Raw genomic sequence first — 13,689 nt, forward strand, 5'->3', positions numbered from 1 at the left:
CTCAAACTAAAATTCAAATATGGTGTAAACACTCAACTAGGCAGCTCTATGCATGGCAGAAATGATAAGAGAAGACAAGGAGAGTAATGTCATGAGAAATGGAAACACTGGCAGTTGCAGGTACAAAAAACGACAGTGGAAACCGGAATGGAACTTTGCTAATGTGTATTGAGACAAAGCCAATCCCTTCTCCGCTGTACGTTACAGGCAGAGTATTCCACTTCTTGTTTTGGAGGTGGTTGGCTTGGCATTCATTGTTTTTCCCATGCTTAATTACTTCCTTCCTTATCTATTTTCATTCATTTCTCTCAAACCACAATCTAAGGACTTGTTTGGTTTAAAATATTATACTTCCTGAAAAATTACTCCTCAAAAAATACATTTCCAAAAAAATTACTTCACGAGAAATATGATACAAATGGTTTGGTAAACAAATTAACTTTCTAAAAAATAATTTACTTTTAAACTAAAAAAATAATAATACTCATAATATAGTTTAAATTGGCAAATTACTTTCCTTATATAAGAAAAATAAAATAATATATTTTTTTAAAAAAATTTAATTGATAATGTAAATTAAATAAAATTATTTTTTATATTTTTTTAAAAAATTCTACTTATTTATACTTAGGTAATCAAAAAAAGACCCTAATTTTTTTTATATATTTTATGGGTATCTTAACTTAATAGATCAAAATTAATTTTATTCACAATAAATTAACTCATTAAAAAATAAAATATTTTTAATAAATATTTTTTATCTATAAAAATTAAATATTTAATCTCATTTAAATAATAAAAATATTAAAATATTTACACCAAACACTCATTATTACCCTATTTTTTTTATTTCCATCTTCTTTACTTTTGTAATTTTCTGAGGACATGGAAGGCTCTAGTTACTGATAACTCAGAATATATATATATATATATATATATATATTTTTTTTTTTTTTTTTTTCTTACGTACGAATATGAAATTATATTCACTTAATGTGTTGGTGGAGATTCGTGCACGTGTGATAATTTAAAACTCAGATCGTACGCATTGAATCATTTCTGAAATATGAAAAGAGGAACATGTGGGTTTAGGTCAGAAATCTGACATCCTAAATTCTCTAGTGATTTCTTCTTCCTTATATATATTATTATTAATAAACTTATTGATACACTCCAAAAATAATATTTTATATAATGTCACTGGGAACTGCTTCAGAATAGTACACATAATAAAGAAAGATAAAATACAATTTAGTTTTAAAATTTGAAAAAATTTATAATTTAATTTTTATATTTTTAAAATTAAACAATTTAATATATAAAATTTATAAAACTTATAATTTAATGCTTCATTCAATTTATTGATAATTATAATAAAATTATTTATTATAGCAGCACATAAATTTAAAACTTTATAATTACACAATCATAAAATATAAAAAAAATAACATAAAATTAAAATAAAAAAAAATTTCACTTTGACGAAAAGAGTAAGATATAATTATTCAAGACTCTCAAACCTTAATCCTAATATATTTTCTAAATATTTCACAATTCTATCATAAAATGGTAAAGTATTACAATATTTATACAGACCTCATTTTATATTGTCTCAACGTAAAATTTTTAAATCAAGTCACAATTTAAATCTATGAAGACATATCTAAAATTTAAGCTACATAAAAATAACAATATCAAAATGCCCTTAATTTTATATATTTTTTAACTTAAATAATTTAATTCTTGAAATTTTGTGATAAAAATAAAATAATTTAAATCAAAGGAGTGTTTTATTTATAAAGTTTAAATTCAGAGAGCATAATACATAATCTTAAAGTTCAAATTATTTCAATTAAAAAATATATAGAGTTAATAGTGTTTTGATCATTTTTGCTTAATAGTTAATTGAAAAAAAAATTAAACAGAGTGATTAAATCGTAGATTTAACAAATAGTAGGGATTAAATTGTAATTATCCAATAAAGAAATATCAAAGGAAAGGACATATAATTGTGCATGTCACCAAGTCCAATGACAGCTGCAAAGCAGACAGGCTTGGAGAGAGCAATTTTATTTATTGTTTTTGACATAGAAAAATATAAAAGCAATGTTTTGGAGAAATTGTTTTAAAATGAGATCCTTCCAAATGAGATAAAGAGCACACAAAATAAAAAAATTGAGGCATGTTCTTTTGGGTCAGGAAGATCTCAGGCAGGATCTCCTGGACTTCAAAAAAGGGTCATGGAGATGCATATGAAATATTCCAACATTGTGTTTGTCTTTACCTTTCCTCATCTCTGAACTCATACTGACTACCACCCATCATCTATACTACACTTCCCATCATCCTGTCTCATTTTCATGTCTATGTTAAGCCAAAATTTTGAGTTTAAGCCTCAGTAGCACTGTGATCATTATTGGTGGTGAAGGGCTTCACTACATTAGTCCTCAAACCAAGTCATTAGCAACAGGTGGATTTTTCTTTATAGATTTGGAAAAATTCTCACCTAATCAGACCTTACTTGATCTTTTGTTTGGATGGTGCAATTTTCCTTGTAGGATAGCCACCAAAGTTAGGTTTGTGTAGTACTTTTTTGTCCTATTTTGTATAAAAGTACTAGAACCAATTGCATAAATATATAAATAATTCTTTGAATTACAATATGGAATCCATGATTCAGTAGTCAATGATGGGCATATTTTTCTCCCTAAAATACTGGGTTTTGGTTAAAATCTTGATTTTCTTGATATTCTTCCTTGGGTGCAATTGGCAATTTAGCCTCAATTCTTGAAATTTTCATTTGGGGTAGTTGGAAAGTTTGAGAATTTATTACACATGATTTTCCATGTATTGAGGAGGAAGCAGGGCATGGGAGATCATGAAATGGGTATATTGGAATTGGCGATTTTGTTATTGGCATAATTGATTATATATATGGCAAGCATGATACAGGATTTGAGTTGGAACACAGCTGAGACTGAGAAAGATATGGCCAAAGGAAAAAGAAATCATAATTAATTATTTATATAAAAATTAATAAATGTCAAAATAAATAGTAGTAGAAGAGTTGGAATTTGGAAAACATAGAAGGGACCACAGTGTTTCTTTTCATATCATAAAAGCATCCATGTCCTATAAAGCAAAGTTTCTGAACCTTTCACAAAGGTTTACCATAAATATCCAAAGCAGAAAACAAAAATGTACCTCTATATATATATGCTTAGAGTGAGGACTGCTTGTTTGAGTCTTATAATTTATTTATTTATTTGTTTTATCTTTTTGTACCAATTGACTTTATTAATTCTATGAGATGGCAATTTGTAAGTGATATATAAGAGAGAGAGAGAGAGAGAGAGAGAGAGAGAGAGAGAGAGAGCATGGGGCTCCATCAACATAAAGATTGAGCAAAACCTGCACAGAGGCTGCCAGGCTGCCAGCCCATTTGTACCCACTGTTCATTAACAAGAGAAAATTAAATAAAATTTTGAGAAGAAGAAATTTATTTCCAGTTTTTTCTCTTTCAGGCTGCTTCCCACAGCATTGACAGGAAAAAAAAGAAAAACTAGAAACGAAAAAAAAAAAAAAGAAAGAACAAGATCTTTATGAGATCTTTTTTTTCAAAAAAAAAAAAAAAACTTTAATTAACAGCCTTGCCTCTTCTCCAGCACCATTTTCGTTTTACAGAACCTTCACTAGCAACAATCTGCAATGGCAGAAACTTGATGCCAGTCAGGTCTATCTCAGCATCCCCTTCGCATTAGAACCACCTGAGAATATTGAATCTTTCACTCAGCTTGTATGTTTTCCAGAAGAAGAGAGATGAAGAAATATTAATTAAATAATTAATAAAATGAAACAATACTTAACTGGTTATGTTGAAGTTGGTTTCCAGATAGAGAAGAAGGCTGTATATAGTTAGCAAAGTGGTCTTGGTATGCAGATCTCCCCTGCAAAAATTATGAACTATTTTTAATTTCTGTTTAGATTTTACAATCAGAACTAACAAATAATAATCTTAAAATTGTTAAGAAGTGTACCTCAAAATGTGTAGCTGAAAAACCAGCCGCTTGTGAATAATCCAATGTGGTTTCCATTGAAGCTTGATTTTTATCCATGAAAGCAAAATCGCTATTCTGGCATTTACAGTAAAAAACAAGGTTAATTCCATCAACAATTAATGGACAATGTAATGAACAAATTAAAGAGATAAAAATGTGAAGCGCAGAATTTTTATAGAGAAAAAACCTTGGAGAAGTTGAAGGCAGGAGAGCTAGCAGTATCATCAAGAAAAGAGGGGAGTTCTTGCTCCTTTTTCCTTTTCCCACCATTATTATTCATCAATGTAGTATCCTTAAATGCAGGATAGAAGCAACCATTATTACCGTAATTAAAGTAATTACTTTCATCTTCATGAAAATGATGAGGAGGCCCAGAAGATGCATCAGAGACCATAGACAAATCCTCCTCATCATGTTCTTGATCTTCATCACTTTCTGCTTTATTACCATGCTCCTTTTTATTCCAAAAGCCAGAACTCTTTCTAACATCAACTAGCTTGGAACCTCTATGTGCAGTAGCAGCAGTAGTTGGAGACAGAAAAGATTGTTCCAAGTAAAGAGTCCAACCAGACTCACAACCACTAGTGCATTCTGAGGCAGACGCGTTCATCTTCCTCGTAGCTAGCTATAGCTATCTTTCTTTCACTCTCTCAAAGAAACAAGAAATGAAGTTGGCTTCTTTTTATGAAGGAGGAGAGTGAAAACATATAAGAGAAGCTAATTAAGCAAAGGTAGGATAGTGTGGAGAAGATTGTGGGAAAAAACCAAGAGAATCAGGTTCGAATCCGAGACTAAATTTGTCCTGACTCTCCTCATTCAGTTTCTCTGTGCGAATGTATAAAAAATGCCAGTTGGGTTTGGGCTATTCAGTGGGTACATGTAGATGGAGAGAGAGAGAGAGAGAGCGGTGAAAGCCACAACCCGTTCACATGCTAGACAGCGAGGCACTGTGTACCCTCTTAACAAAATAAGGTTCAAGTCCATTTTCCCTTCCACAGTACATGGACACCTATCCCTTGTACAGTAATATAATCTCTCTCACACTCACTCTCTCTGCCTCTCACTTATTGCTTTTTTCTTTGTTTGGATTTTTCCATTTTCATTTTTCTTTTTTGGGTTTTAATTTTAATGCTTCATAATGTGGGATTTGTTTGCTTTTTATTAATATGATGTTGGGCAGTATCTGTTTACGTGGTTGGTTATATTCTATGTGGTCCTTTTGTAAGGATGATTATATGCAAATAATGTCATTGCTTTCTAATGTATATCAATGAATTTCAGACATTTCTTGAGAGAAATTGTACCTTTGTCGACGTTGCCATGTGTTGTGTTTGGTCAATTATAGATAGGAAATTGAGGTTGCTTATCCCCAAATTCATTAGCCTCTAAAGCTCCCATTACAAAGATATATTTACTAAGTTATTGAATTAATAGTCTATTTTCTTTTTTAAATTGCAAAAAGTAAAACTCTTTGACTATAACGGTCATCAGATCATCTTAGGCTCAAGGCTTAAAGTTAGTAATTAACATATTTAATTTAATTCAACTCTATAAGAAAGGTTTCATTATCAAATTCGAGATGAGTCTCAAGATATCGAGATTGTGGACTACTCTTAATCAATTAACTTACATAATAAATGGACACAATATTTAGAAAGTATTTAGCTTGACTACTTATTTTTAATTTCTAATTTAAAATATATTTTCTTAATTTATAAGTTAATTTAAACATAAGTAATTAATTATTTGATAAAAATATTTAAAGTTAATTTTTAAATAATTTAAATATTTAATTAAAATGTACTAAAAAATAATTTAATTTATTAAAATAATTAAAAATAATATATCATTGAGTAGTTAATGAGAATAATATTAATATTTTAAAATATTTTTGATATGATATAATATTTTATTTAATCAAAACATAATTTTAAAATAAATAAATAAATTATAAATAAAGTAACTTATAATTTTTTATTTATAAATAAATTTAAATAATTTATAAATCAAATTAAATACGCTGAACACTCGATGATAAATTAATAGCCGAAATTTCTTCCTTTAGCATTTTCAAACAGTATTGTCTAATAATTAAGCAACCAGAAGTCAACTTTTGAATTTCTTATCATGTTTTAGTAAATATTCTATGTCAAGAATTTTTTTTCAAAAGTTAACAATTAATTATTTAAAATTATCACAGTAATATTATAAATAGTTAAATTTTTTTAATTTTCTTGTAAATAATCATGTAATTATTATAATTTAAAATTTTATATTATATAATATTTATAAACGATGGATACTGAGCATTATATATATTGATTCGTATAGTGCTATAGTTAACACATTAAATAATTCACCTGAAAATTACGTTAGTAAGAATATCTAATTTAAAAATTAGATCCGATTCATTATATAAATCTAAAACACAAACATAAGACTAGATTTTTACCTTTCCCTTTTCATGTTTTCAATACTAATATATAGTCTATCTCTATATATATTTATTTAAAAAAATTAAATCACACATTCAAGTGGGCACGTGTGCATATATGTGTACGTATGCGAGCTTCCAAATATTCACACACATGTATGCACGTGCACACGCACTTCAACTTATAATTCTCTGTAAAACTAAAACCCCTTTTCTTCATTTATAATTGTCACTCGTGATCTTTGGTACTACTTCCAAGCTAACTTCTTGATTTCCCTATTTTCTCTTCTTTAATTTTCACTACTTGTGTTTGCATGTGCTCTTTCTTTTTTTTTTTTTTTTTTTTTTAATCTCAATCCCATAAAAAATTTTTGATCATAAGATAAGATTTCAAGGGCTATTTAAAATTGAAATGTTAATGAATATAGATATGAAATCATTAAAACTAAAAATAAGGGCTAAAATTAAAAAGAAAAATATGAGATTAAATTGATAGTTAAATTTTAAAATATGTGTTTCTCACTTGTATATTAAGAGAAATTATAAATGAATAATTTTGGTTATAATGTTTTGCTAAATAATTAAGGTGCTTCTTGATGAGATTTAATTTATTTAAAATTTTAATAAAAATATTAAAAAAATTAAAGTTACTCATCAAATTATAATAAATTAAAACCACATAGAAAAAGAAGTGTCCGTAAAAATTTAAATATAATGGTCCTATTCAGCAATAGTTTTTAATACAACATTTAATATTTTGATCAGAGTTAAAATATTACTTTTCTTATTTATAATGTTCGGTGACATAGTGTTTATACTAGTGTTAAGAGGTTGATGAAATGGTTTATGAAAAACTATCCCTCATAAATTAAGAGATTGATGGAATGATTCATGAAAAGTTATCCCTCATAAATTTTAGAGGTTTAGAGCGTGTTTTGATTAGGGTTAATAAGATTTTATCATTATTTTTATATTTTATAATTAATCTAATAGTTATTTTTACTGAATAGTTTTATTTTAATAGTTATATAAACAGCTAACTACTAACAGCTAATAGTTAATAAAAACAGTTGACGGTTATTAAAACAGTTGACAATTATTAAAATAGCTAATAGTTACTAAAACAACTAATATTACCGAATAGAACCAAGATCTTAATTCTACCTAGCTAACTTGTGATGGGTCAATTCTCCATAGAAAAGTTTCTTCTCCTTTTTCTTCTTCTTTCGACTTTTGTAAATTTTTTGAATGATTATTGGTGGATATTTTTACTAGTAGTTACTCTTATAATTTTCCTTTATTACATTTTTTTTTTATTTTTCAATATTTTATATTATATTTTTTATAATAATCTTCATAGCTATATCCTTTTGAAACGAAATAGTATTTGTACTCAAATTAGTTTTTATTGATAAATTTTGAGTTTTTATTATTTTTTTTCTTTATGAGGATATTGTCTCTTTCTCTAAGAGGATTTATTGTCTCTATTGTGAAGATATATTATTTCCTCTTTTATGGATCTATTATCTTTTCATACCATAGAGTTATTGGATGTTGTGCTTTATTATTTAGATATGAGTGCAATAATACAAGACACAAATGGCTACCAAGGTGGGCATACTTTTCGTCAAATGACTAATTCAAATGGTCTGTTATTACAATTGAATTTTTCAAACAAAAATAATTACTATTATTTTTTTATAAATAATTTATTTTAAATTTTTTTATACAATTTGTAATAGTATCTTCATTTATTAAAATCCTCTTATGCTATTTTTGAATACTCATATTTGAAATTAGAGATTTAAATTAATTTTTAATATAAATTATCGATAAATTGTAAATTTTGAATAACATTATTTTTCTTATTAAAATTTTTTTAGGGTAAATTTAAAATAATACCATTTTATAAATCATTTCAAATTTACATTCAAATAAGATACTCTCCTTTTATATGAACATAATATATATTCATGATTATAATCAATTGAATAAAGCATATACTTTTATTAAATTCAAATCTTATATTTTAAATTTCTGCATTCAAACACAAATTTATTTTTATTTTTATTTATAAAAAAAAAAAAAAGCTGTGGTGGATCAATCATGGATGAGCTTTCCCAATCGAAAATGATTGTGGTCAATCACACCACATGATGGCATTAAATTTGGATGGCGATATGTGTTTTGTTTTCCCTTTGAAATGTACGAATCAACCAAAACGATTAGCTTATAATTCATACTAGTCTACTAGATATGATGGAGATCGTTCATCTTGTTTCAAATCGTAATCGTGGAACCTTCAATGCCACTAGCTTCTTCATTCTCTTAGCGCAATTTTCGGAATTACGGGAATACCCACCTTTTTTTCTTTTTAAGCAAAACAATAACTTTATTTATTTCATGTTAAATTAGTATTAAAGTAATTTTTAACGAATATTTTAGTTTAATGATAAATTTATTTAAAAATATGTGAGCTCCAAAATTCTAATCTCACCAACTTTTATAATCTTTAATTCATTAACATTTAGTTGCTCAAAATTTATGTGAATCTCATATATATATATATATATATAAGAATGAAAAATATTTCATTAATTAGAAATGGGATAAAAAAAAAGTATAAATCAATATATTATATTTTTATATAAATCAAAATAACCACTCATATAAAAAAAGAATATAAATAAAGAATTTAGAAGATTTGATAGTGTTGACAGAGCATATAGATTAACTAATGATATGATACACTCTCACTTTGACTTTATAGTCTTTTTATGAGATTCATAAAATAACCTCAAAATTGAGATCATCTATTGAATGAAATATTATTCTTTTAATAAAACAAAATATCCTAATATCAAACATGCAAAATAATTTTATTAGAGGAAAGAAAACACTATAAAAACTCAAATATATCAATAAAAATAGATTTAAAGATTTATTCGTTCAAAGTTATCAATAATGATAGATTTTAGGATAAATGCCTAAAATCTATTTCAAATGGATGTAAATTTATCAATTATTAACGTATAATTACTTTTCATATTGTTAAAAAAAATCACTTTCTTTAAAAATATTTGATTTCAATGCTAAAAGATATAAAAAAAAATATTTTTAACAAAATATTTTCAGTCAAACAAACGGGGCACATTTAGCTAAAAAGCGCAGACTATCATCCATTGGTCTTTTGAAAAGTTTAAAGAGTAGGGACCAAATTATTGACAATTAATTAATGTTTTTAAAATTGAATTAATTAAATTTTTTTTAAAAAAATAATCAATTAATGGTGCAGTATATTAATTGGAATAGACGGAGTTAACATATAAAAAATAATAAAAAAATTTTAAAATTTTTATTTTTGTATTATCAAACACATATTCAAAAAAGACAAAAAACATGTGTTGACTTGTGTAAAATAAGCTGGTGCATAATAATTTAAGCTAAAAGAAAAAAAGTAAAGTAAAATTTCCTCTCCTCCAATGATGACATTGTTCCTCCCATCACATTGACACCTAACATAAAGTCAAACTTAAAGTAGGTAAACACATGGTGAGCAACATCGGCTGTTAGAGATCATGCTAAATCTTGAGCAACGATAATGAAGACATCTCGGTTAATTTCAAGGCAAACAAACTAGATTTTGGTCAATGACAACATCAAGGAAAGTAAAGGAAACCATTTTGCTACCTTGTCAAGGCTCGTGATGAGAAGGATTTAGTCTCGCTAAGTTCTAGGCATTGGGTTTTAAGAAGTACTAGGAGGTGGCCAACAGGACACTTAATAAAGCATTTAGCTAGCTACACACTTGATGAAGGGTGAAGCGGCTGATTGGGATGCCATAAGAGTCCTTTGGACTTAAAGGTTCAGAGATTCAAATTTCAAAGCAATTAGAAGATGTGACATGGTGCCATGAAGACATAAGAAACCTTAAAGGAACCTTTAAGTGATTGATGAGTCCACAATGAAGCATGCAGTCAATTGCCACATAGACATATCCATTAGTGGCTAATTTTCTTGAAAATATCATCCTCTAAGCATGCTAAAGCCATCTTTAAAAGCTTAGAATGATTGAAGCCCAATATAAGGAAGCATCAAGCCTTAGAACCCTCAATAATACCGAAGGGTGACCATGGAAGCTTGATTAAGGGGGGAGTGTTTATTGGCATGGTGAAGGCCTGAAAGTGGGTTATTGGGGTTCCTTAAGGTCTTAAAGGTATGGTGCAATGCCATACAAAATTTAGGAGCAATTAGAGTCCAACACAAAGTTTTAAACTCTAAGGCATCCAACACAAAGTTTCAAACTCTAAGGCACCCGGGAGTGTTAAAAAGAAACCATAAAGACTCAAGAGGAAGATAGTGGCTGACTAAGGAAGCTCTAAAAGCAAGAGATTAGTATTCCTTTAGCTCTCCAAGGACCTTTTTGATAGCATATCAAGTTTGAGATCAATAAGAGATTAACAATATAAGATTCCAAAAATCATAGCCACCAAACGATCTAATGGCCAACCCTTAATCCTTAGGAAGAGGTAACAGCTGAGTGACAACCTTGGAGGACTATGAATGGACGATTAGCATTCCCTACAATAAGGAATGACCTTGAATTAAAGATGGATAATATTTCTTAGCCATGGATAAAGTTGTTATTAAGTTAGTCTCTGCAATGAAAGCATTTCACGGAGACACTTTTCTTAAGAAAAAATGGTTTTAAGGCACTTAAGTTATGCATGACTTGAGAAAGACTAAACAAGCCTTAGATGCCTTAAAACATGTATGCATAACCACAAACCACGTGAACTAACCTATGAAGGGTGAATAATTCCATAGAGCAATCCTAAGAAGGGGAGTACCTAAGTTATGCATGAATCTAAAAAGACTAACCAAGCATCAGAAGCCTTAAAATGTGTATATGTAACCACAAACCACCTGGGCTAACCTATGAAGGGTGAATAATACCTAAGAGCAATCCTAAGAAGGGGAATAAGTTGCATTTTTTGCAACCAATTGGCCTTATTTAGGTGTTCTAGGTGTCCAACCTTCCACCTAGTAATGCAACAACACTAATGGGATGCAACTCAAAGGAACTTGCATCATGGGAGAAACCTAAAGCTACAAGAGTTCTATTGAAGGCTAATTATTTCATCGAGCGTCAATGACTAAACACTTCACAAAATGGGGGTCTATTTAAGCGACAAAGTGACTGACTAAGACAGAACTATACTATGAATAGACACCATTATAAGTAATCATCATCATGTAGATAATCATTGTATAGAATCACTAACATTTGTTGTTGTAGAGATAAGAGAGAGTTATACTTGCATGATCAACAATCTATAAAAGGATTATACTTACATTAATGAAATCATCTTGGAATTCTCCAAATTTCTAAGTTTTTTTTTTTCTTTTGTTCCTTTCGATCCTAGCACAATGACCCCGTTCCTAACTTCTAAAGTTTAATGAAGTCCTTTTAATGCTTCCAAAAATGCTATAAGGTCATATGGCTTCCAAAGGTCAATGGAGATCCTTGCCACACTTTTAAAGGTCATCGTTCTTCTAAAGCTATTACATTCTCTTAGGTTAGAAAGACCCTCATGGAGCTTTTTAAGATTTTGCAGGACTCATTAACCTTCCCTTAAGTTGGCAAGTATACTCATGAATAATTGCAAACCGCTTCACTTCAGCTTTTGACTACTCCACGCTGAAGTGAAATTGTTAGTAATAGTTAGTGATAGTGATGGAAGTGGTACTTGTCTCACATTGGAAGATGATGAGAAGAAAAAGGTGTTTATAAACTTTAATTTGATTGGTGGGAAAAATTGGAGAGAAACTCCCATTGGACCTTGGTTTAAAATACTATTTAAAAGGTCAAAGATAAGGCATTGAGCCTTAATTTAAAATAATATTTAAAAGGTCAAAGATAAGGCATTTGGGTATTTAGTTCTTGAGCTCTAACCCAAAAGTAATTAATAATTGTTATTTTAACACTTATATGCAATTATACCCATATGATTAATTTTCAGTGCTAAAGATTGTGTTTTCCTGAATAAGTATCAATGTCAAAGTTTTTAATGTTTTGAAGTGTGACTTTTAACATTATAAATACTTCTACTCCTTTCTGAATTTAACTACCATTTTTTTTAACTCATGTTTGGAAGAAATTCTATATTTTGTTGCCTGGAATTTTTATTGGACCTAATATGTCCTAAAGGAAATTGATATTAACCCAATAGAAATGTAGTGAAGGAATAATTTCCTTAAGGATAATAAATACATGTTTAAAAGGCTATTTTATTCTATTTGCGCACTTCTTTAATTGAGCATATCATTGGCTCCCTTGCAATCACCTGCTGAACATCAACACCACTTGCAAGTTGAAACAATTCCCTTGTCATTCTCTTCATCAGTATTTTCCTTGCTTCACCATTGTCATTACCTTAAGTTAATGCTTAAGCCTTCTCTCACCCTATACCAACATGTACCCACAAAAATCCATTCTCAATTTCTATAAGTCTTTGGTCAAATCTTTACCTAATTTCATCTTAAATCAAGTTTATCTCCACAAATCAGTCATACCCATTTGCCGATCAACTCCAAAAATGATTTACTTGTTAAAAAATTTAATGCAAATAAGCTCATCTTGCTACCTGTACTCTTTAGAAATATTCAATTTAGCTCATTTTCAACTTTTAGTCTAATTTAGCCATTTTACTTTTGGTTTAACTTCAAATTGGCCTAATTTGTAACTCACTCACCACTTCTTGATGCCTAAGTTACATTTTTTTTTTGAAACTAAACTTAATTTGTCCTTTGTACCTTTTAGGAATGTCTAATTTAATCCATTTTTAATGTTTGGTCTAATTTAGCACTTCTAGTTTTGGTTTAAGCTCAAAATAGCTCAAAGTAACTCACTCACCACTTGGTGTGTGAGTTGCTTTTTTTTTTTAATATTTAATGTTAATTACTTAGTTAATTATTTTTAATGTTAATTAAATAATTATAATTGGTTAATTTTTTATATTTAACTTTTTAATATTAATTAATAATATGGAAAAAATAATATTTTATATTTTTAATTTTATTTGATTATAATGTTCTAATTTTAATTAAGAAAATGAAAATATAAAATAATATTTTTTATTTTAAATAAGTAAAATTAATTATAGTCATAATTTTTAATTTTAATTTATAATATCA

At 28.1% G+C, this 13,689-nt stretch overlaps 1 protein-coding gene across 1 annotated transcript; it reads right to left on the reverse strand.

Moving 5' to 3' along the window:
• Window positions 1–3,472: 3,472 nt before the first annotated feature.
• On the reverse strand, window positions 3,473–5,054 carry LOC110645376 (protein SOB FIVE-LIKE 5). Its single transcript, XM_021798514.2, has 4 exons — window positions 4,246–5,054; window positions 4,038–4,133; window positions 3,868–3,947; window positions 3,473–3,767 (listed from the first exon to the last, which is right to left on the reverse strand). Exons 1-4 carry the CDS (start codon window positions 4,666–4,668, stop codon window positions 3,758–3,760), a joined length of 609 nt encoding a protein of 202 aa, XP_021654206.1. The 5' UTR covers window positions 4,669–5,054; the 3' UTR covers window positions 3,473–3,757.
• Window positions 5,055–13,689: the final 8,635 nt, after the last annotated feature.

The sequence above is a fragment of the Hevea brasiliensis genome, chromosome 8 (genome assembly GCF_030052815.1).
Source record: "Hevea brasiliensis isolate MT/VB/25A 57/8 chromosome 8, ASM3005281v1, whole genome shotgun sequence".
In the NCBI taxonomy this organism is placed as follows: Eukaryota; Viridiplantae; Streptophyta; class Magnoliopsida; order Malpighiales; family Euphorbiaceae; genus Hevea; species Hevea brasiliensis.